At 36.7% G+C, this 25,667-nt stretch overlaps 1 protein-coding gene across 7 annotated transcripts in view; it reads right to left on the reverse strand.

Moving 5' to 3' along the window:
- The window catches only part of LOC126964417 (ephexin-1), a 132,731-nt gene that overhangs the window by 48,063 nt on the left and 59,001 nt on the right, over positions 1 to 25,667 (reverse strand). For all 7 annotated transcript variants that reach the window (XM_050811284.1, XM_050808273.1, XM_050809043.1 and 4 more), the window contains 2 exons: positions 8,919 to 11,618; positions 8,413 to 8,510 (listed from right to left, as the gene is read on the reverse strand). In XM_050811284.1, the coding sequence (XP_050667241.1) occupies positions 8,413 to 8,510; positions 8,919 to 11,584 (2,764 nt within the window). In that variant the 5' untranslated portion in view covers positions 11,585 to 11,618. The remainder of the gene's footprint in view (positions 1 to 8,412; positions 8,511 to 8,918; positions 11,619 to 25,667) is intronic.

Below are 25,667 nucleotides of genomic sequence, written 5' to 3' on the forward strand. Positions count from 1 at the left end.
GGTTGTTCATACGCTAGTATTTTCTATTTCTATGTTCACCACACACTGTCTTTTTCTTTCGTTCCTTATCTTAAATAACTTTCGGCGTCGTTCGGTATATCTGGACCCAGCCTAATATTTTGAACAGTTCGGCGATTATCGTAAGACGTATTAAGACATAATGACGTCATCATTGACGTCACCTGAAGCCTGATTTGGAACATGTGCGTTGTCAATAATAATTGGTCCCACGTTCGATTTCATCAGGTTTTACCTCTTACACAATTTCTTACGGATCCGTCGTGTGATACATTTCTCAGATACAATGGATGTAATATTAAATAAATGTTGGTTAGAGGATAGTGGATAAATCGATACGCTCTCATAGCCATTTACCAGTGGGAGGCTCCTTTGCACAAGAAACCGGCTAGATTATGGTGGTACCCATAATCTAGCTGCCTATAACGGCGCCTATTTCTGCCGTGAAGCAGTAATATACACACATTACTGCTTCACACTAGCTAGTGAAATTACTGGGCAAATGAGAATTAACATCTTATGTGTCAAGGTGACGAGCGCAATTGTAGTGCCTCTCAGAATTTTTGCGTTTTTCAAGAATTAATTTAATTATTTGATGGTTATTGATAAGTTTTGTTAATAAAAATAAACCTAAAAATATATAATTAGTGTTCGTTCTATCGAGATATAAACTACGAACTCTTCATATTTATTATTTTAAGAAAATAAATTCTACTATTTAAAGCTTTTTTCAAGCAATATTCAAATTCAAATATCTTTATTCAAAATAGGATGTGACATCACTTATTGAAAGTCAAAAACTACCATTAATTCCAAAAAGAATGCTGACCTAAGAAGAATGGGCGCAACAGTCTCAGCGGGCAACAAATTTCCCATGAAAACAGCAATTTCTTTATTAGCTTATGGGTTAATCCGGATCTGATTTATAGTAACTGACACTAAAGATCGGATTTATATAACTGAAACAGATGCTGGTGACGAAATCGAAACACAAAACCTGAATATAGGTCCCCGCATAGTTTATGTCAACAAATGAAGACTATAAAGAGACTTAGTGCTCTTATTGAAGTAGGCGTTACTTTGAGGAAATCCATAATTATATAAATGATTTAAGTTTTCTTTAGTGTTAATTCCGTCAATATTGTTGTCCGAGACTGATTTTGGCGAGACAACACGTCGTGAGGATGCCTCGTGTAGAGGCAAACACTTGTTTAAAAACAAATATTGGCGGAATTAACACTAAAGAAAACTCAAATCATTTGTAGACTTAGTACTGACAAAACAAACATAAAGAGCTCTATTGCGCTACATGATCTGTGTGCAATATGCAGTACAATTATCATACAACCGGTCAAAGGAATGTGATTTAGCATTATTGTGTGTTGCCACTAACAATTACGTGGCTTTCTGCAGTTGGTACACTCGAGAGTTTAATATGACGACTTTTTTTTATGAAAATAAAGGACGAGACGAGCAGGACGTTCAGCTGTAATTGATACGCCCTGCTCATTACAATGCAGTGCCGCTCAGGATTCTTGAAAAACACAAAAATTCTGAGCAGCACTACAATTGCGCTCGTCACCTTGACACATAAGTTGCTTAGTCTCATTTGCCCAGTAATTTCATATGACTTGTGATTACGGCACTAAGATAGATGCTGATATCAACTAAGAGTGCTGTGAATATTGTTCAAAGGTCTTGCCTTGCCTTGCACCTTTTGCCTTTGACCTTGCTCTTGAGCAGTTCCATCATTGTAATTCTTCTGGTATTGCACTATAGTGGTGTTCCAAACAGCTGTTTGACCTGATTCCTGCCGTCGGATTCCACTTCGCACGACACGCCACAAATTATGATACGAGTATCATCCCCACCATCTGGATGTGTGAAGTTCCTCCACAGATAAGTTCCACACAGAGCGGTTTTCAAGGAATTTTCTTCAACGTACAACAAAGCTGTGGAATGAGCTTCCTTGAGCGGTGATTCCAGGAATCAATCTTAAAGAAAAGCGCGTACACCTTCCTTAAAGGCCGGTAGTGGATTCTTCTGGTGTTGCAAGAGAATGTGGGCGGCGATGATCACTTTTCATCAGGAGACTCTTACGCTCGTTTGTCCTCCTCTTACATAAAAAAATAGCAGGAGTGCTAGTGAGCACTTACGTGGCATGCGGTTCCGTATTCATTGTTACCCATTCTTAAGTGAAAAAAAAAACTGCTGTAGTACTCCCCACTGGTAAAACTTATTTTCAAAGTTTAATTTAGGATATGTTTCTTATTGCCACACTGCCGACGCTACCTACTGCTAACACATCAGTTTTTCGTCTTCATCTAATATTTTACTAAGACTTGATGACAATACTGCCCCGACGGTTGTATTGTCAGCAAAATCGGTAAAAAGGTACTACACTTCCATCCGTGGTACTAAATATTTCATTATAACAGTTTTAGGCATCTATACTTTGCCATATTTCTATGAAAATCTTATTTCAGCAATTTAATTAATCAGCGATAAATTTTAATTCAATTTAATTAATTTACTTTGAATTACGCGCGAAAACGCTCGTAAATGTCATGGCGGCCAGATATGATGTCATGATTCATAAGCCAAAGATAACGCGTGACATAAGACCAAAATTCAAAAACAAAACTCGCACGGTCGTGACGTCATACATGGCCGATTGTCGTATTTGATGATTTTATCATATTTATATCAAAATCTGGGTCATTTTTACAATTTACTTACTTTCGTCATAATATATTATTCTTTGATTCTTTTACATTGCCATCATGACTTGCAACAATAACATCAACAGAACACCTGACGCTGTACGGCTGCAGTTACCTACACCTTAATATCGCTATTGTTTGAATGTAATGTATGTTCTCACAATAGTGTTTTTTAACTGTTGTTTGGCTTTTATATAATGATTACAACGTCTGTTACTTTAAATAACAAAACTGTTGAAACAGCTCTGAAAGAAAAGACGAACAACGATATTTACGTTATAGTCGAAAAGTTTCCTGAGTGTCTCAAACGACCGAAATAAAAAAATACTATTAAACACGGCTAACCTGACAGACTTCATAAAAAAAATGACATTTTAAACAGCGTTAAAATATCGGCGAAATTAAAATTCATTCTAGATGTGCTAACACTTTCAAAACCATATTAATTGAGAAGTAAACTTATTCTATTAGAAAAGCCATAATAACTTACAACAAGAAGACATAAAAATCTGGTATAACCAGCAAATAACGGTTGAAGATAATCATTATAAAAGGTTAGAATTTCTTAAAAATTTGTGAGCGCTAACATCTTGAAAGAGTAACTTTCGGAGTAACTATGCTAAATTTCAAGTCAATTGGGTTTAGGTATAGTTTTAAAGCCCCATACTAGGCGAAGGGGTGTTAGGCAACGATATATTATCTCTTCATCTCGAATTTAAAGATGAAAATCTTAAACGAAGCACTAACCACGTTCAGCTATAATAAAATGGAGAAAAACTATCTGAATTTTCCCGCAACTAGCGTGTACTGTGACATTTTCTAATAGTTGTCGTGTTGTTAAAGTGTCGTGTGAGAAAGTGGCATTGCAATGTAATTGTTGTTACGTCTGATTACTATATTTTGATACGTAATTAAACACTTATAACTCTTAACATTCTCGAGTTGTAAAATAATTAATGTGTTGTTTTTATGAGCGATGGATTTATCGATATCTTGCAATTACATGCACCTCAATCTTGTCATTATATAATTCCTCAATATTTAATTATTTCAGGGGGCAGTAAGCCATCTCTTGTGTGAAAGGCGTGACGTACAAGAAACAGTTAAAACAAACTCGATTGACTATCAGTAATTGGGCCCTATGGTTGAGTTATATGCTATTAGCCACTCGAGAAGTTCCATATATCGTACAAAACATTCTGTCCTTTTTAAATCACATTTTTTGTATGAGCAAGTTCTCCTTCTATATATATTTTCATCAAATGTCACTCAAACATCATTTTGTAGGTTATGTTTCTCGTTATTGATGAAAAATAGACAAATGTATTAAAACTTTAAGATTTATTTAAAACGGTTCACTCACGATTCATCGGTGTTGGTGCCGACGTACTCACTAATAATAATAATAAATAACTCGTTATAATAAAGTAATATTCATATTATAGTAATAGTTATAAATAATTAAAATTAATAATATGTCACGAAAGTTTTAATAATTCAACTATAAGTTTTGCCAAAAAAAAATGATGTAAAATGAACAAAATAATCAGTTGAAAGTACCTATAATTAGTTTATTAGTATGTTAAGCTCTTTTCCGACTATGCTATAATATAATAGTATATAGCATATAGCTGTTCATAGCACAAAAATCGCGCACCATACATTATTATGGACACGTTCACACTCCACTGTACGATATATTTTCTTATTTTATAGTTTCCTTCTTCCATCTTCAAAAAGTTTGAAATCACCACGTTCTCTCGCATTGGCATTTTTCTTATTTCGTAGCATTAATGACAAGATAGCGTCAAATTCCGCACTGTCATCATCGCTCGATGAGCTTTCAATAATATCCAGTATTCAATCCATTGTGTCGATCGGGTGCACACTCTTCAACTTGCCATATACTATAAAATCGGCGATATGGGCCCCTTATGAGGACAAGTACAGGTTGATGTTAGAGCGTGTCCAAAACAAATTCGTTAGGCACCTATACTTCAAGTTATATGGAGTATACCCATTTTACCCACTTATGTATCCGACACGGTTTGTGCTGGGTATAGTTGGGTATACTGAGTTGAGCGTCCGTATGGATTTTTTTCTAGCAGCGTATGTGGTGAAGTTGTTGCGCGGGAAGGACCACAACCCAGGCTTTCTGTGCTGCTTGAGTCTCCGTGTGCCGGACCAGTACGTGTGGAGACGCCTCCATCCAAATAAATAAATACTTGCGCTTATATCGCGTCATGTGAAAGCCATGCTATATAGTATCTGCCACTGCATTAGGTCCTTATTTGCTATATTAAATTATACAACATTAGTATACCGTAGTCTGAAAAGAGCTTTATCGTTTTGTAAGACATTTTTCAGTGTTATAATTTTTTTATGAATTTTTATAGTTTATTGCGCGTCATGTATTGGCATGTTTTACATAGCTGTTACAGTTTATATATTTATATTATAACAGCGATAAAAATAGCATTAGCATCTGTTTACTTAAGAATCATGATATAACGCTCACTGGCAGAAGATGGAATGGCTTTGTAAGAGGGCCGGCAAAACTTTAAAAATTAACTAATAAATATCACAAAAACTCCGGTTGAAGTAATTTTTGAAATTGTTTGAAACCGCAAATCATCGTGTAAGCGCTAGACATTAGCGTTACGAAAGATCAGACAAAATGGCGGATCATTGCGAGTGCACGCATCACTGCGCTTGGTCAACAACCTACCAGCTTAACTAGACACCGCGAGCTGTGAGCATTGTATGGAACGTTGTAGTCGGGGATTGGCTTGAGGGGTCATCGGTATATAGTCGATAGTGTATGGTTATACGGTCAAGGATGGTAGAAGTGCTACTTATGTATCCGCATAAGTGGGTATACGAAATCGTGACGAGGTGTTTTTTTTTTTCAAGGACGTTATTGATAGATTAGAGTGGGCTTTATATGATGGAAGCTTAGTGGGAGGCTCCCTTGCACAGGATACCGGCTAGATTATGGGAACCACAACGGGACCTATTTCTGCCGTGAAGCAGTAGGTAATTTGTAAGCATTCGGTCAAAAGGTCGCTGTACCAAGTGAAATTACTGAGCAAATGAGACAACATCTTATGTCTCAAGGTGACGAGCGCAATTGTAGCGCCGCGCAGAATTTTTGAGTTTTTCAAGAATCCTGATTGACATTTCATTGTAATGGGCAGGGCGTATCAATCACCATGGAGGATTGTGATTCTATGAAAACTCGGCTCGCACTTTAAGTATTTCTACGGAAGAAGAAACTACAACGGATCCCTAGAGAGCATCGATCGAGCGCAGGGGCCCTAATACCTTAATTGATTTCTGACGCGGACAGAAGACAGGCTAAAGCCTCTATGTCTTGAGCCTCCAGATACCTACACCAAAAAGCCTACTCTAAATGGGGAGCCGCATGCGAGGTCCAGGGAATATCCAAAGTGTAGACTGGACTCGTACTGGCTGATGTTTTCCCGAACCAATACAACATAGGGACCTTCATGAAAAGAGCATACCTAACGCATGCATGCCACCTAAAAGGCCGGTAATGCATCTCTTGACACCTGTTGTTGCGGATGTCCATGGACGGATGCCTCACTGCTCCCCATCCCGTGAGCCTAAAACGTAATTCAGGGGTAATCAGACCAAAACCATCCTCGTTCTATATTCGGGCCCATTTGAGGTGAGCCAGAACGAAAAACATTTATATTTTTTGGTAAGATTCCCTGTTGTTGTTTTTAATTTAAATTTAATATAAATCTGAATAATAACATAAATTATTTAATTTGTATTGGACTGATCAGGTACAGCAGTGTATTTTCAATACACAGTGTGCATTTTACTATTGGAAACACAGAACACACCAGTGTGTGTACGATTTTTAATACACACTGGTATATCTACTCTACTATTGTAGTGTGCGTGTGTATTACATGTCCATCGCATCTGCGAACAAAGTGCGATTTAAAAAGTACCCTATTAGCCGGCGGATAAAGTACATATTTCTTTATAAGGTTTGAGTAAGTAAAACTTCTGTACTAGTACTACATATTCTGTGGTAATAAGATTCCCATTGTTCGTCCGGTACGAACACCTGTTTTATTTACTCCTCTGACGGAACTGTAGAAAAGGCAGTTTGGTTACATACGACGTACGTTGATATGTTGAGATCCTCTAATTTGGTCAAGCAACAAGCTTGTCTATTGTTCAGTTATAATAATTTATATCGTGTTTGTAGCAATAAGAGACCCCGCAAACTGCAGACTTTCGATCGGCCGATAGTTGGGTTGAGTTCGGCTGTTAAGTGCGCACACTGGCCCGCCTAAACAGTTGGGTCTGTGATAAGTGCGCACACTAGACAACTATCGGCCGACAGTTTTAGGGACGATTTGCTATTAGTTTTAAGTAGGCTATTGATGAGTCTGGCCGACTAAACAATCGGTGTTGTGTGCGCCTAGAAGAGCGCTGTACTGATTTAACAGTCAGCCGATAGTTTGCTGTAGTTCAGTTTGAAGGCAATCGTGTAGCCCATCAAACTTTTTTGTCGGCCAATACCGAATCGTTATAATGTGCGCACTCTCATACATCTTCATACTGATTAAGAAACCAACCAAACTATCGGCCGATCAAAAGTCTGCAGTTTGCGGGGTCTCTAAGTATACTCCATTCAGGTAGGTACACAGATTTAGTATGTTAGCGTAGGCGCAGGAATTCGGCAAGTCTCTCATAACAACGCCCACCTTGGAATTCGGAACCTTAAGACATCAACGGCGATCACTTAGTAACTTAAAAATATTCAAGATCGCATTATATTACGTATTCCATGCTAGAAGCACACAGAATATTTTGAGAAAAGTTGATACATAACAACATATCCACATGTAAAAGATATTTTTTTTACAAACAAGTACAATCTTGTTTGAATATTATTTTTAGTTTAAACAAGAGTATCATCAAGTAGAGAGACTAAAAGTAAGGTATAACCTACATTATATTTTTGTACCTTTATTCCCAAAGGGGTGTTTCTAGTAATCGAATAAATAATATTAAAAAATAAGTAATTTAAATATTCTTCTTTACTGTATTTTTGTTTGAGTTGGTGGTCTCGTTTCTGATGCTTTAAATAAATAGAATAAAATAAATAGGTAACCTTGTTTTACGATAATTATAATATTTTTGAAGCCGTTACGTAACTACATAGTTTTTTTTTACTACAAAATAATAATATATTAGTAAACACTTTCTTTCTTTAAGTTCGACAAAAAGCTAATTAAAAATATCTCCGAAAGCGGTTCCGCATAAATTAAACGTGACTAGTTAGAATGGTTGATTATTCTTATTTATGACATAATAGTAGACCCTCGTATGTAATGTTGATTATAAGATTATGTAAATAAAAACCCGCTTTAAATATAATTTCACAAATTATTAACAAAAATAATAAAATTCAAGGTACAATAACTTTTACAATATCACGTTTGTGGCGCCACCTGTTACCAGCATACTACGACGTTGTATAAGTGTTCAACAGCTAATTTAGATTGTTGTCACACAATTCGCTAGGTGGCGCTTTTATAGAAAATACAAATTCGACCGTTCAATATTTTTTTTGAAAATATACAGTAGACGTATATTTACATGAGAATTTAAAATGGTATCTTACCTTTGTCCTCTCTTCGTTTTGGAGAGTGCTGCCACTGATGACGAACTTTCTGGGACCAGCCTAGTGGGCTCTTTCGACCGCGGCTTCTTTCTTGCACACTACAAAACATTTCACACTAAATTTGTTGTATACCCTTATCCCCAACGCTATGTGGACTGAATTACATACAATGCAGCAATAAGATAAGAGTGTTTGATATGCGCTCATGTATTTATTTAACCTGCTATTTTTATAGGTCAATGGATACCGTAGATATATATTATATGTTGTTGGTATTTATTGATTATTTCTTGGGGACAATAAAGGGGCTAAATAATTTCATGGACAACAATATTTGTCTGTCATGAGATAATAATATGGTTAATCTAAGTGAATACTTTCATGCTGCTGGCAGGATTTTCGACTTTGGAAACACCTTTGCTGTGCTTCTTTCTAGCTTAAATAAATACTACTGCGTATTTGTATACTCAGTCGAAATAAATGCAAATGCAGTATTTTCAACTTACATAATGATTTTCTTTTCTTCGGCCTTCTCCTCATCGGAGATATCGACCCAGTCGTCACTCCTGTCACTCCGTTCACTCCGATCACTGACACTTGTTTCGCTGCTAGGCACTTGGAACACAATCTCTTGACCATTGTAACTCACAACGGATCGCTGCCCGTAGATACTATTAGTTTTCTGTTCGCTAGATAACGTTGATTCACTTAAATTTGACACGTTATCAAAAGATAGGCGCTTCTGTACAGCCGAGGGCAACTTTCTCATTTTGTTCCTTAGTTTCACCACATTAGGACTGTTTGGTATACTTTCATAACAATGGGACAGCGTCCCCTCGACGTGTTTGATGGTATCGTAGATGTTCTCATTGTCGTTGTAGCTCGTGTTATCAGATGCCAGTGAATGCCGTTTACTCTGACTTGGACTACTCTCTTTATATATCTCGGGATGATATGGTATTTTTTCGTAAATTCGATCTGAACCAATCTTTTCATAGCTGACCGTAGACGTTCCGCTAACAGATTTTGTGATAACATAATTCTTAGCTGAAGGTTTGTAGTCTTCTGCTATTTGAATACCAGCACTGGACGTTAAGCAGTAAGGCTTGATAGGCGATTTACAATATTCGTAGCCATCGTCACTATCTCCATCTCCTCGGGTCCTTTCTTCTAAAACACCGCAAGTTTCATAACTATGTAGACTGCTTTCATCTCCCTCAGGGTGAGATCGCATCTCTAAAAGACATTGATATATATTTCCTACTGGCCGTGATTCATTTTCAGATTTTGGTATTTCAGGCAAGGGACAATTTATTTTTGAAGTTCTCTCGCTTTTTACGGCAACAACTACAATGTTTTCATCATCTCTTGGTTCTAAAGTTTCATAATCATCTTCAACTTCTGGTTTGGGTGGTTTGGATGTAAATCCTACGATCACATCCTTGTTACAAGCTTCAATTAAATTACTTTCAAAATCTGAGCTTTGAGATTCGCAATTAGTTTCATTACTTGTTTTTTGAGATTCATCATCTATCCTACTATCTACTGATGTGGAAGTGTTTTCTAATGATGGACAATTCTCATTGCAAGAAATAATAGTTGTATTTTTATCGATGGTGACGTTGACAAGCCCGTAAGGATTCTCGGATGATATCATTTCAGATTCTGAATATAATTGGCTGCTCTTTCTTCTCCACAAAAATGACTCATTCGGAGTAACTTGTGACTCGAGGTCTTGGTATATTTTATTTGAATCTTTGGAAATGTCCTCTTCCGATATGGTATCATTATTAGCCAAGGGTGTATAATGTTCGATACCTTCTTCCTGAATGATTTCAACAACATGAAGAGGCAACTTTTCTGAATGAATATAATTGGTCTTAAACTTTTTCTTATCATACAATGGTTCTTTCTTTTTGATTATATTTGTTTGTATTGTAGTATTTTCATCTTTTGCAGCTACATCGACTAGTACTGGTTTGATAATTTTAATTTTTGGTACTCCATCTTTTAGAACAAGATTCTTTGTTACAACTAATGACGTCTTTTTCTCAGGTACTTTGGGCTTTTCTCTCATTGGATTTATTTTATTAGATGCACATTGACTAGGTTGTCTTTTTATGGTACTTTGTTGCGATTGAGCAATTATTTCGCATTCAAATTTCTTTATAACGTTTTTCACGACTACCTTATCCGTAGGAGGATCGCAAAGAATTGGCGAGTTGTTGTTTTTTTTCTTATCTGGACTTCCATCCACTGAATCTGACCCACTTTGCTGTTCACTCGAGTCTGGATATTTTAGACGTTTCTTAGGAGATTTAGGTATTTTGTTACCGTCTGATTTTGAACGAATAATACGTATTTTGCTTATAGAATTTTCCGAAATTGACAATTTATCTATGGAATCCATACTGGAACATCTCTTTCTATTGTTTTTCTTCTTGGATCCCTTTCTATGGCGTACCAAAATTTTTATATTAGGACTTGAGCTAAGAGTGGATGATGGAGTAGAACTGTTACTCGCTGAATATCTTGTAACTAATTGCTCTTCTATGGACTTAACTAATTTTGATTGCTTTGATGACGCAGGTGCACCTGCGTTTACTAAGTCATTGAACTTCTTTGTCAACTCCGATACTTTACTTCCCGTTAATGTCATTGTCGTTACTATTGGTGGCCGACGGTACGAGGCAGATGCGTTTTTAATTTTAAAGCTTACTTTTCTTTGTTGGTCCACTTTCTTTTTAATGTTAGGTATTTCTATTGGCTGAGATTTTTCTACAGGTTTTCGAGTATTTATTTCTTTAAATTTACCTCCTCCGGTACTCCTCATATCTTCACTTTGAGTAGTTATTGCAATTTGTGCGTAATGCAAAATAGGTTCTTCTTTGTTTAATCTCGTATGATTACTTGTGTTTAAAAAGGCTTGTTTCGCTTCTTGTACTGTTTGTCGCTGCAATACTGATGACATTGGTGGTTTGATAGGGACTGTGTAAACGCAATCATTGTAACGGTTTTGTTTGATAGCCATGCTTTCGGGTTCTGGTACGGTGAAGTTCTTTAAGAGTGCCTTTATAGTTCCTTCACGTTCATCTTTACCGTCAAGACTTTTGAAAGGTAGGATTGTATTAGTGGCTACAGTTCCTCCTTCCATCAGATGATTGAATAGCATTAGAGTTGGTTATCTTCGATCAGCTTTCTACCATCTGAAACAATTCAAATAAAAGGTTAGTAATTTTTTTTAATTTTTAATGGTATTTTTTTAAATAACTTAATAATTTATAATCAAATCATAACTAAGTAATTCATTAATTATAAGATTTGATTATCTGACATTGACTCTGTAAGTCTCAAAGGAAAAAGGCAAATACAACGAACTACGCCCACATTTTTCTATAAAGTTTGTTGTTTATAAAACAGATTACCAAATACGAGTATAGTATAGGGGTCACTGACATAGGAGCTGCGTGCCATTTTTGAACAACAATTTTCTTGATTGTCCTTGTGACGGTTCGTACGTGACTGTTGTGCGCTGAAATCCTTTGTTATTTTTGTATAAACTTTGGTAATATGAAGGTTAACAAATCATCGTAACCTTAATAACTTGTTTAATACTTCACGTCAATGGTATTAGCTGAAGAAATTTTAGGTTAGTCAAACGTCAAACTTTAAATTGTCGGGGACTCGGTGCTCTGTGAACGGCTGGATCACTTGGCGTTGCGTACAGACGTCGCTTCATTGTGTGTCTTCAACCGCATTTATCACGGGGAGTGTTCCGAAGAGTTGTTTAACTTGATTCCTGCCGCCGAATTCCACCTTCGCACGACACGCCACAAGTTAGGATATCATCCCCACCATCTGGATGTGTGGCGGTCCTCCACAGTGCGGGTTTCAAGGAGCTTTCTCCCTCGTACTACAAAGCTGTGGAATGAGCTTCCTTGTGCGGTGTTTTCGGGACGATGCGACATGGTTACCTTCAAAAAAAGCGCGTTCACCTTCCTTAATGGCCGGCAACGCTCTTGTGATTCCTCTGGTGTTGCAAGAGAATGTGGTCGGCGGTGATCACTTAACACCCGTACGCTCGTTTGTCCTCATATTCCATAAAAAAAAAGTCATTTTCACACATTTGCCAACGTAAGCATAAATGAAAGGGTTATATTATAGATAGGGTATTTCCAATTTAATAACTATTAAATTTATTGGCGGTTTATGGCATTAATTTCATTTAAGTATATTATTTGTGTATCGACTATGTATGAATAGAATAATTATATTCAAATCAAACCTATTATTAACATATAATACACATTGCCGAGATATTGTATAACCATTAACGAGTAACCAATGACACGCGTCTTGATCGTCAATAGATCATTTGAATTTAGACATGCGTTTGCGCATGTAAAGCTCTTAGAAAGTTCACTTGTACGTGATAGAAAATTTACATCAATGTTTACATAATACTTTTACACTTAATTATACTAAAACAGGTTTAATTGGACTGACACCTGCGAGAGGCCTCGAAAGACTGGCGAATAATAAGGAATGAGATGCTTAATTTATGCCCAGGGTTGAATATTGCTAATATTGTATTTAGCAAGCCGTAGAAAAGTTAAGCTTAGCATGACTTGGATTATCCAAAGAATTATATCTTTTAAACAAAATAATTTTGAGACGAGCAGGATGTTCAGCTGATGGTAATTGATACGCCCTGCCCGCATTGCGGCACAGGATTCTTCAAAAAACCCAAAAATTCTGAGCGGAAATATAATTGAGCTCCTCACCTTGAGACATATGTTAAGTCTCATTTGCCCAGTAATTTCACTAGCTACGGCGCTTCAGATTGAAACACATTACTGCTTCACGGCAGGCGCCGCTGTGATACCCATAATCTAGCCGGCATCCTGTGCAAAGGAAATGGTAGAAAAAGGCAACGCTGTGGTGCCCATCTAGCCGGTGCAAAGATGTAACCCCACTGGTATCATTAAAAAATACTTTTTAAATAATTCAATCGCATATGTGTGTCAAAGACACCGAAATGTCAGGAAAAATACACGCGTTTTAATTCCGACAATACAAAAAAAACACTTTTCTCCAGTAGTAGACCAAATGATATCATTAGAAATAACCGTATGCAGTGTTGATATCACACCACGTGGTGAACAGGAACAGCAAAACCTATTACTGCTACAAAATAGAGCTGTGCGTTTATTTCTTTACTAGTTCGCACGGTCAGTTTGAATGGTGTTAAGTTCTTATCTAAAATAATCTGTAACGCAAACTATTTCATTTTTACCAAATTACTTTGAATCAGATTTACGTCAAGCTTCAGAAATCAATAAAAACGCGTAAAATTACCACTCAAAATAAAGCGACACCGTGATGGCAACTATACCGTGACGTTCTGCAGTCTGATTGTTGTTTCAGTCAAAATGGCCGAATGCCAATAGTACTTTTTTTTTATGGAATAGGAGGACAAACGAGCGTACGGGTCACCTGGTGTTAAGTGATCACCGCCGCCCACATTCTCTTGCAACACCAGAGGAATCACAAGAGCGTTGCCGGATTTGCCTTTATGCAACAGTAGTGACTGAAGGGTCAAAGAACGTGATTGATGTGGGTTGCGATGTGAGCATGACAACACGAGCATTTTTTGACCTTGTTATACAACATCCGACTAGGTAATTTTAGAAAACAAAATTAAACAAACAAAGACTACAAGTTTTCGGGTAACAGCTAAAAAAGGCGGGAAATGTATTGTATGCAATAAACATACTTATCTCTGGTGAGTGGGTTTATTTTTTATTCAAGGAATGGCAATGGTACAGCCTACAAGGGAAATATGAAATTAACTGCATATACCTGCTAGGTATATGCTGTTATTGTTGTTCAGACGCAATTAAAACCTTGGGCCAACATTTCTTTAATTGCCGCCTGAAAATCTGGAGCCCAATATTTTCTTCATAGATTCAAATTTGTTAAAGATTTTCCAGTTTTTGTATTTTTATACAGGTTGTGGAAAAAACCCAAGTATGGTCGCGGGCAGAATTATCTGTGTCGCACTATAAACTCAATTTCTTACAAATATCAAAACAGTATCGTATTCTCATCATATTGTTTGAATTACAAATCCATTATTAAGTGTCAGTGTGTCACTTAAACTATATTTTCAATGTTTGGCTGAACGTAGTGTTTAAATTCTCTTTGGCAGGATGAAGCCCAACTGCTCGTTATCATGGGATCACTGGATCTTTTAAAACTAACTGTGTGATTAGTGTTTTAATGGGACTTGATAAGCTCGTTGTACATGTTTTAATATTGAAGATATTCAAATCACAATGAGCAATCAGCCTTCACTTGAACATCGAGTTTCTAATTTCATCATTCGTCTGTCTGTATTGATCGACATATAACAAAACAAACCTACATTCAAATAGAGCAAGGTCTGTCGCCGTGGGCTATGTCACCAACTTCCCATCCATAATAAAATTGTGTACAAATTGTTCTAGAAAATTGTACGAAGTATAAAAAAATAAATGCTCACCGCGACTAAAGTACTTTTCACTTCAAAAGATTATAATTGGTTTGACCCTGCAATAGGTTATATAAACTTATTCAAAACAAAACAATACTTAGTATGATTATGTAAAGTTAAAACTGTCTAACTGGGAAATGTACTAAGAATACTGCATTTCCGCGTTGGATAGGAGCTAGGCTGGTCCGTTGACCGAAATAGCTATCAGCGCTTGGGTTTCCAGAAGCCCTATTGAGGTGCGTACATAGTACTTTGTGACCGACATATTTGCGACGTTTGCTGTCTTCGACAGTCGAAGCAGCAGCCCCAGTACCAACTGAAATGGCTTTGTCATATTATGATATATAAGCAGGCTTCAAAAAATAGCTGATAATATGAGGGTGTCATAGTCGAATAAAAAAAATAATAATTATGTTTCATTATTTACTGTGACTAAATTAAAAGTACCTATAAAGTTGCAACTTTTTTATAACAGTAACGATGTGGATTCAAGACCATTATTATGATGTTGGTTTTTGAGCAGATACTATGTAGGTAAGATCAGGGGGAGACCTAGTAAGGGTGACACTGAAGACGACAACTTTCCGCGGTACGGTTGCAGAACTCTTGAGAGACTCAGGATTAACACAAACTGCAGTTTCTAATCTAATCAAAATAATGAAAATCTATCGTTTTCTCGAGGAATTCGGATTGGTAGGTACTAGTACCAAGTGCAACAGCCTATAGACAGCCTGACATCTCAATTATACGTCACGAATTTTCATTTGTCAATGTGAAATTTAGCACTGAGGAGCTATTTCCAAGTTGACTGTTTACGGCTTTTCAATCAAAACCAGTGGGAGGCGTCTTTGTACAGGATGCCGTCTAGATTATGGGTACCACAACGGCGTCTATGTCTGCCGTGAAGCAGTTATGTGTAAGCATTACTGTGTTTCGGCCTGAAGGGCGCCGTAGCTAGTGAAATTAGTGGGCAAACGAGACTTCCAATGTCTCAAGGTGACAATCGAGAGTTTCTTGCGCCGCTTCTTCTCTCTCAGAGCGCCATTTGTTTCCGAAGCGGTAGTAGTATCTAGTATATTAGAAACGACACCAGAAAGAATTCCAAAGGAGTTTTAATTTTTTAGTTAAATTTTCTATAAAATCGTATTGTAAATCTATTAAGTACTTTAACATCAACTCCTGCCTTATCGACTATAGATAAAAATTATATAAATTGACAAAAATCTTAGTTTGCAAATCGAGTAATGGAATTATCTTATCAAATTAGTGTATTGTCATCAGTACTCAATAAATCTACAAAGTTTGAATGAAATCTGGCCGTTTAAGTGCGTCAAAATGGCGTCTATGCGTATAAAAACGCAACTGATCTTGTACATATAAAATTTGTTACAGACAGCGAAGCATTGAGTCCATTTTGGCACTTGGTCAGAAGAAATCTATATTCTGAAGCAAGGAATAAGAAGTGGCAACATACAAAAGTTAGTCTAAAAAAAGATTATGATTTAAATTTTAAACGTAGAACGCGAAGGTCGCGTGTTTTCCTAACCTTGAGAACGACCTTTGTAACAGCTGATATTATATACTAATGTGTACCTACATATCTGTACCTGTACATTGTACCTATTACAACGAGTAGATTTAGCTGACTAAAGAATAACCGTCTTATTCATACTGTATATGTTTAAGAAATAAAACTATTTTGTTCTTTTCTGTCAAACTATAATAATGATTGAGAAGAAACGGAAAAGGACGGAAAGGGACAAAATAGGTACATAACATTTATTTGTGTATACATATTTGATCGAAGTTATATCTAGATCCTCTTCAGTAGATAGATCCTCGATATAATCATAAAAAGCAGCTCGAATTGTCGGGGATAAAGTGCCGCCTGAGCGGCTAGATCACTTGGCGTTGCGTAGAGACTTCGCTTCATTGTGGGTCTTCCACCCATTTATCACGGGTAGTATTCCGAAAAACTGTTTGGCCTGATTCCAGCCGCAGAAATCCAGCTTCGTAGGACACGCCACAACAAAAAAAAATATGGAAAAATAGGATATCATCCCCATAAATCACCATCTGTATGTGTGGCGTTCTTCCATAGCGGTTTTAAGGAACTTCTTCCACGTACAACCGATGTGAGTCAACAACTATTATTATCTACGCCACCCACGATTTTTCAGTCGAAATTCTCTTAAGGCGACACTAAATGCCAGCGACCTTGGGCGATATGAGTTCACGGCTGCCGGCCCGCCATCTATGTAACAAAGCCAATATTTTGCTTCAAAATTCTTGCGTGGAAAACAGTTTATATGCTTATAATCCTCGTTATTCACTATTAATCTGAATAAATGAACCTACACAAAAAAGTACAAGCTATAAGAATTACTTTTCTGAGAGAAGTACCAAAAAAATGCGTCACGCCATGCCAAAAAACTTGTTAAACTTCAAAGAAAAGTGGTAGTTCAACAAGGCTCGGCAGTGTTAACTATAACCAACAGCAAGCATTAGCAACCTACAAATAAGACTTAAAGATATGTGTAATAGGATTAAGTAGTGTTTATAGCTCGAAATGCTATACTCTCACCACAAAACTTGTCTAAAAACACCATGTTTGCGTGTTTTCTGCTTACTCTTCGCCTTAATAGAAAATTTCAGTTTTCTGTATTCCCGATATTTCGCTAGCACTAAAACTCCTTTAAATTCACTTCGAATAATTGGACGTTTGGTTAAGTTGGTAAATGAACATGGACGTTAATAAGCGTATTTAATTTGCACGTCTCATAAGCGAAGCATTTGAGTTAGAAAAAAAATATTTTCTGGGCGACCGTGTACCTACGTAGAACAAGAAACTACATGGCCACTCTTCTCAATCAAATAGAATATGTATTTTACAATGCTGTAATATACAAAAAAAAATAGTTTGTGAGATGCTACATCCAATATATGAATCGTGTTTAAATAATATAAATTATTTCATAAAAATATAAACTATCGTATATTGGAGACCTTAGGACCTTAAGAGCTTGAATTCATTATTTGTGTAAGGATGCTTCGTGAACATGATGGTCGTGATTACTGTCATAATTAGTAATCGCAACCAACAAATACAATGATTTATTAACTACTAGCTGACAGACGTTGTTCTGTTCATAATAAAAAAAAAACTCTTGCGGATGGAATTTTAGATAATCCGCTCTTAGCTGACCTCTACTCGGTGAAAAGAATATTCCTACCAATTTTCAAGTCTTTAGCTCTAATGGTTCTAGAGATATCGTGATGAGTGACTATATACGTGGAAATCTCTTATATATATTATATACATATATGTAGATGACAGGTTGATTATGGGTACCACAACGGCGCCTATTTCTGCCGTTAGCAGTAATGTGTAAACATTACTTACTGTATTTAGGTCTGAAAGGCGCCATTGCTAGTGAAATTACTGGGCAAATGAGACTTAACATCTTATGTCTCAAGGTGACGAGCCGTTCAGAATTTTTGGCTTTTTCAAGAATCCTGAGCGGCACTGCATTGTAATGGGTAGGGCGTATCAATTACCACCATCTGAACATCCTGCTTGTCTCGTCCCTTATTTTCATTATAAAACCAGGTAGACCTGGCACCGCAAGCAGCACCCGTTCATAAGTTGACGCATGGACCAGCCATCTCTCCTTCAAATTTTCAATTTAAAATACCACCCACTTCGACAGTAGTGACACCTTGTAAGGCCTTCAGGGAATACAAGAGCTTTGTCACATGATAACAAGTACATCTACGTATTTGTGTTCACCTTAACAAATAATAGTTTTTATTATGGAAAGAAAAATTATAAGGCGTGCAATTTTGGATTTTTCAAACTTGCACGCCGTTTGTCTTCCTCTTCCAGAAAAAGGAATTATTTTATATCAACATACTTAATAGGTTGAAAACTTTTTATAGGTATATAGCTTTGACCACATTTAGTCAAACAATATACAAGTTTAAATATATTATGACACGGTGGTAATCAGGTCACGCCTCACGCCAGGTTTAGCTGCATATCGATTTGGGCTCAACCTTCATATATTATAGTTACTAGCTGACCCGGCAAACGTTGTTTTGCCATATAAAGTATAATTCACGCGATAGTTTTATAAGTAATAAAATATTGCCTATATTATAGCCTGTACATCATTTTGTTCTATTGTCAATAGTTTTTGCAGCGCACGCAAAAATAGGTTTTCGATTTTACACCTTGTGTTACAAAATAGCAATTTTATTACGGATCCCTAATTTTGAAAAAAAAAAACATAGCCTATAGCCTTCCTCGATAAATGGACTACCCAACACTGAAATAATCATTCAAATCGGACCGGTAGTACCAGAGATTAGCGCGTTCAAACAAACAAACACTGCAGCTTTATAATATTATATATATAGTATAGATATACACACCATAAGATTCACCGATATTATATTTTTGCCTTCTATTAGCCTAATGCCTATTAGTATAGTAATTTTCATGAAAATCTCACAGACAGGCTGACTATAGAAAATATAAAAATACTATCGGTTAGTCATATCTAATAAATACAGTCATTTAAACAATTTCGTCACAAACTTTGGCAAAAAAGTAAAATGTAAGGCATATGATATAAATATTGGACGCGTGGTATATTACGGTATTTCCGTTTGTGAGTGGCGTTTCGCAGTTCATTTATAGAAATCGATCGAATTATGTCACTGCCATGCGACAAAACCAAACGAGTAGTGTTAATATATTATTTAGATTTTTAGTGTTAGAACTGGTTATAACTTACTCGTAAAATTGTTTGCAATCTGTATGTAGACGTCTCGTCTAAATACTACCTACTAGAAGAATTATTCTGGGTGACGTGGAAACCAAAGAAAAAATTACTAAACGACATTAACAACCAAACTCCTAAATCATAGCAATCAATACATATAATAAAACTGTTTGTTTATCTGTATGTAAATGAAAGAAATTTTTTAAATCGGTTCATAAGCGACGGAGTTCCGCGGTAAAAATGTAAGAGAAACTCGTAAAGTAGGATGGCGAATATGCATGTAGTTTGGGAGCCTCTGAATTAAGTGGCGTACATCATGGAAACATATTAATAATTATTGTAGAACGTAACAAAACCAAGAAAAAAGCAAATAGTAAGTAAGCCTAAAAAAGTGGGAGAGAAATGGTATACCTAAAAGTAAAATATAACCTAAAATTTTTAAATGATAATTTGTATTTTTTTTTTTATGGAATAGGAGGACAAACGAGCGTACGGGTCACACGGTGTTAAGTGATCACCGCCGCCCACATTCTCTTGCAACACCAGAGGAATCTAATCGAATTTAAGGAAGGTGTACGCGCTTTTTTTGAAGGTAGTCATGTCGTATCGTCCCGGAAACACCGCACAAGGAAGCTCATTCCACAGCTTTGTAGTACGTGGAAGAAAGCTCCTTGAAAACCGCACTGTGGAGGACCGCCACACATCCAGATGGTGGGGATGATATCCTAACTTGTGGCGTGTCGTTCGAAGGTGGAATTCGGCGGCAGGAATCAGGTTAAACAGCTCTTCGGAACACTCCCCGTGATAAATGCGGTAGAAGACACACAATGAAGCGACGTCTCTACGCAACGCAAAGGGATCCAGCCGTTCACAGAGCACTGGGTCCCCGACAATTCGAGCTGCTCTATCTAGTATCTTATGTCTATGCCTAAAAATGTCGGTTAAAAATGTCTGCTAAAAGATAATATATATAAATTGCTAATATTTGAGGATTCACAATTCATTTTTTTTCTAGCGGGTAGATATCGATACTTTTAAAGAAGTTACCTTCTCATTTTAATATCAAAAAAAGAATAATAATCTTATTGAATTTTAGTGTGAATTACTACTGATTTGGGTATCGATGGTGTCGGAAGTCGGAACATCCAAATAAATAATGACAAGAGCTGTCATGACAAAAAAAATAGATGTCCGTTAGAGCAAGATGACTTATTTTTAACCGACTTCAAAAAAGGAGGAGGTTCTCAATTCGTCTTCGTTTCTTACCTTAAAACTTTCGACTGGGTGAACCGATTTTGACAATTCTTTTTTTATTTGAAAGCTGGTGCTTCCCGTGTGGTCCCATTGTAATTTGGTCCAGATCTGACAATGACAACCATGAGAAAAACGTCTTAAATTTGCTATACGTACGTATAGCAAAGTGGATGATAAGTTTATGAATAACTCAATATCGCGTCAACCGATTTCGATGAATCTTTATTTTATTGGAAAGCACATACTTCAAAGATAGTTTTGTGAGAGTTTGGTAAGGTTGGTTCTGATTACGGAATCCATGGCAAAGTAACGGAACTCTTTAATTAAGCGCTTACGTTCACTGCTGCATTGAAAAATTTAGTATATCTACACATATTTAGACAAATTCTTAGTTAGTGTACTTCAAATTCACTAAAAATCAAAAAAAATAATTAAATTTTAACAAAAAAACAACCGACTTCAAAAACACTATTCCAAAACAATAGATATAATAAGCACTAATAAGTATTAAAATAATTGCGTTTTTTTATACAATCTAATTAATACTTAAATCTAATTCTAGTTACGATTATTGTAATTTTTAGAGTCAGTGTCAGGTTTGTAACTACATACATAGTTATAGGTGAGATGTACTTGAGTCATGAGGGGGCGAGAGGCGAGAGCGGGTCGCGTCGGAAGGACACCGATTCCAAAAAATGTTTAAATTATGTGGGTCCTTCTCGCCATCCTCGTTTTTGAAATTGGTTGAAAATACCGCTCAACATCTGAATTAACAGATCATGTTCGATTCTATGTAATACCTATCAGTGTAACGAATGCAAATCGACAAACTGTAGATGCAGTTCATTGACTTGAGAGTTGAGCGTCGCTGCAGTCACAAGATCAGTAACAATTTTGCGCGCCATCACGACCGCACAACCACAATGACTCCTTATAATTACTGAACTGAGAAGCCCCAGCTGTTCAGTTAGCGGTTTATTTTTTTATTTATTAAGTACAGAACAACTTTATAAACTAGTTGCTGCCCGCGGCGACGTCGTAGCGTGGACGCTTTAAACTTAAATCAAGTGCGCGGGCTCTTTTGCCTTCAGTTTCCGCAACTACGATTAGCTCTTGAAGGCTCTCATCTCTCCTCCTCATTATTTGACAGATCGTATCGTATAGTCGTATTTTGTACTAGCTGACCTGGCAAACGTTGTCTTCTTCTTTGAGCTTCAACGAATCTATTACAAAAGATTTCATTGAGATCGGTCGAATAGTTTAGGAGTTATTAGGGAACATACAAACACACATTCTCTTTTATATATATAGATAGATAAATAGATAATAAACGCGCTATTTATAACCGAGATCCTAAATAATCATTGAAAGCAAAATTTAAAGAAATAAACATCTTGACTGTTGTATGTACATAGGCACATAAGTGAATTTGCTAGAAACTGTCATAAACAATATTAACACCAGAAACAAACATAAACTTATAATGCCAACTACTCGGCTAAGTCGAGTAAGTAAGTCTTTTGTGGGGCGATTTATATACTTACTTTTACAACAAGATCTAAAAGAAATGTTAAATAACGTTAACGACATAACATAAATGACTTTCTTAATGATACCACAGATTGGGAATGGTGCGACCACCCAAAGGCTATTACTAATAAATTTTATAGTACGATTTTTTATTATAGTAAAAAAGAAATAAAAGCCCGCCGAGTTTGTTGCGCCCGTTCTTCTCAGGTCTGAGGCATACCTTTTGGAATGGGTGATAGTTTTTGACTTTCAATAATTGACATTATATCCAATTTTGAATAAAATATTTGAATGACTTTTTAATAATACATATGACATGGCCAAGCCGCATAAATGGAAAGCGTGTCCAAAACTAATGAAACACAGGTCCAAACGAAGCGAAACAATGAGGACATTACTTTACGATATTTATACAAGATACATCTGTCTGTGCGTGCGTCATAGACACCACATGTTGAGAAACGTGATCGCTATAATATTGGTACTTAATATATCTTTGAGGATTACTTTTAATCCTTTATAAATCCCTCTAGAGAATATGCTGCGAGAGTTTCTACTGCGGAAACAATAAACAATATATGGAAGAATGAAAAAATGAACAAATTCACAATCTACTAGTGGGAGGCGCCTTTGCACAGGATGCCGGCTAGATTATGGGTACCACAACGGCGCATATTTCTGCCGTGAAGCAGTATTATATAAACATTACTGTGTTTCGACCCGAAGGGCGCCGCAGCTAGTGAAATTACTGGGCAAATGAGATTTAATATGTTGTGTCTCAAGGTGACGAGCGCAGTTGTAGTGCCGCTCAGAATTTTTGGGGTTTTCAAGAATCCTGATTGTAATGGGCAGGGCGTATCAATTACCATCAGCTGAATGTCCTGCTCATCTCGTTCCTTATTGTCTTAAAAAAATCCTGGATAAGGACACCCTAAAGATGATGGAAATTAGTAGTGCCGACCAAGACCTACATGGGGTTGTAGCGCCTCAGAAAAAAGAAGATTCTAGACACTTTGATTTGTTGTTTACCAATTGGTCTATTCTTAGTAACTTAGTAACAATTTTTAATAATTTTCAAATAATAATCCTTTATTCAAGTCTTAAAAAAATATAAGGTTACAGAAAGTTTTTCGCCCTACCCTCTGTGGAGATCAATATCTCATAAACTCTCTCTCTCTTTAGCTAATTTTGATATTTTTGTTTTTGTAAGGGCGAGATTACGTGTAACTGCTTAATAATAAACGCAAGCAGAACTATTGTGTAAAAGTCCGATATCCTCATCATTTAACAAATGACTTTAATTGCAATTTAAAAAACCTAATAACCTAAAAAACCTACCTATATATTAACTTTTAAATAAACAACACGAAGCAGCGTTCCTAGTGACATGATTACTTAGGAGTTCATGATCATGACGCGTTGACCAGCCATCACCTCGACCACATTATAGAGAATCATAAAAAAAAACATGGATTACCTATTAAGATGCCTTCTGGAAAACGGCCCTAAATATTAGCATAGGACCTTGCATGCACGCATTGCACGAAGATAGAAATAGAAATGTAAGTATTTATTTACCATAGGGAGTGACAATATCACAACATATTGCAAAAAACACTTGCTAAACGTCATGAAGGTACATCAGTTCGTAAAGGGGCTTTAACATAAAAATGAAAGAACATAAGAACTGATAAGAAACTCTCAGCCCTTCAAATCAGAGAATAAGAAAAGCGTTTAATCATATAACAACATTATTCCGTAAAACGAACCGGCAAACTCGCCTCGCCACACAAATTCTTCCTTCATACTCGCCAAATTCATGTGAACCCGGCCTAATGCGATAAAAGTCGATTTTAGAAATTAACCTATCCATGTTAAAAAATAAGGTCAAACCAATTAAAATCGTAAACAATGTTAACGATTACAATAACATTAGTAACAGTGCGAGCGAATATCTTCGTGTTGCACGGATTACAATAGTTACTTCATATGGCGGTGTACGTTCTTAGCTAATCGTGGTCACTCGGCCGTGGCGGCCTTAATAGTGCAGTTACACGAAGTGGCCTACACAGAGCGGAAGGATCGAGATATATGTAATGATAACGCCTCATATTTTATGAAGTATCTGTTCATCATCATTTCAGCCGGCAGCGTCCACTGATGGACAAAGCCAAAAAGATCGCCTGGGCTATGTCAGTGACTTTGGTTCTCCTAAGGATCTCCTCATTTCTGATTCGATCTCGAAGAGAAACTCCGAGCATAGCTCAATGCCCTCTGAGCCCTTGAGCTTCCTCAGAAGGCCCATAGTTAGCGACCACGCAACTGGCAACACACACTAGTTAAAAACTTTCGTCAGAAACTGTACCACAGTGTGCTAAGACAAGGAACGGATTGGAAATTTGGAACGAGAAGATTTCACGGAGCTTCCCGAACACTTTACAGTTCAGTTACATTCTAAAACAAAATACAAAGAGACAAGTGACAGATGGGAAGATGATTTAAAGATTGTTTGACCAACATGGAGAAGGCCAACTTACGACAGGAAATTGAGTAAAGATGGAATTGTGCAAAGGACGCTTGGTGGTAGAGAGGGCGATGAATAAACAAAAGAAATGTATATAACTGACGGCGCATGCTATTACTTACCATACAGTATTTCTTTTGCATATCAATGATAACTAACTGACTGTTTCTGCTGCAAATCAGCAGAATTTGAATTTCATTGCTATGCAGACAGAGTATGCTTCTTACACCGGCCGTGCCAACATCTCGCGAGATAGTATCGACAAGAACATTAACTAACTACTGTCTGAAATGCTATACAAAGTCTCGGAATGAAATATGCTTAGGGAAATTTGAATGATGGCAGAAATGACCGGCTCGAATCATCGACGATATGTAATAATACAAACGTTGCGTAGAGATGTCCGTTCTCTCTGCACCTTCTACCGCATTTATCAAGGGGAGTGCTCAGGTGAGCTGTTCGGGTTGATTCCAGCGGCCGATTTCCACCAGCGGACATTACGTCAAAATGCAAAATACCACCCACATCACGTTGACTTTTGTTTTTTTTTTATGAAAATAAGGGACAAGACGAGCAGGACGTTCAGCTGATGGTAATTGATACGGCCTGCCCATTACAATGCAGT

Source organism: Leptidea sinapis, chromosome 1, assembly GCF_905404315.1.
Source record: "Leptidea sinapis chromosome 1, ilLepSina1.1, whole genome shotgun sequence".
In the NCBI taxonomy this organism is placed as follows: Eukaryota; Metazoa; Arthropoda; class Insecta; order Lepidoptera; family Pieridae; genus Leptidea; species Leptidea sinapis.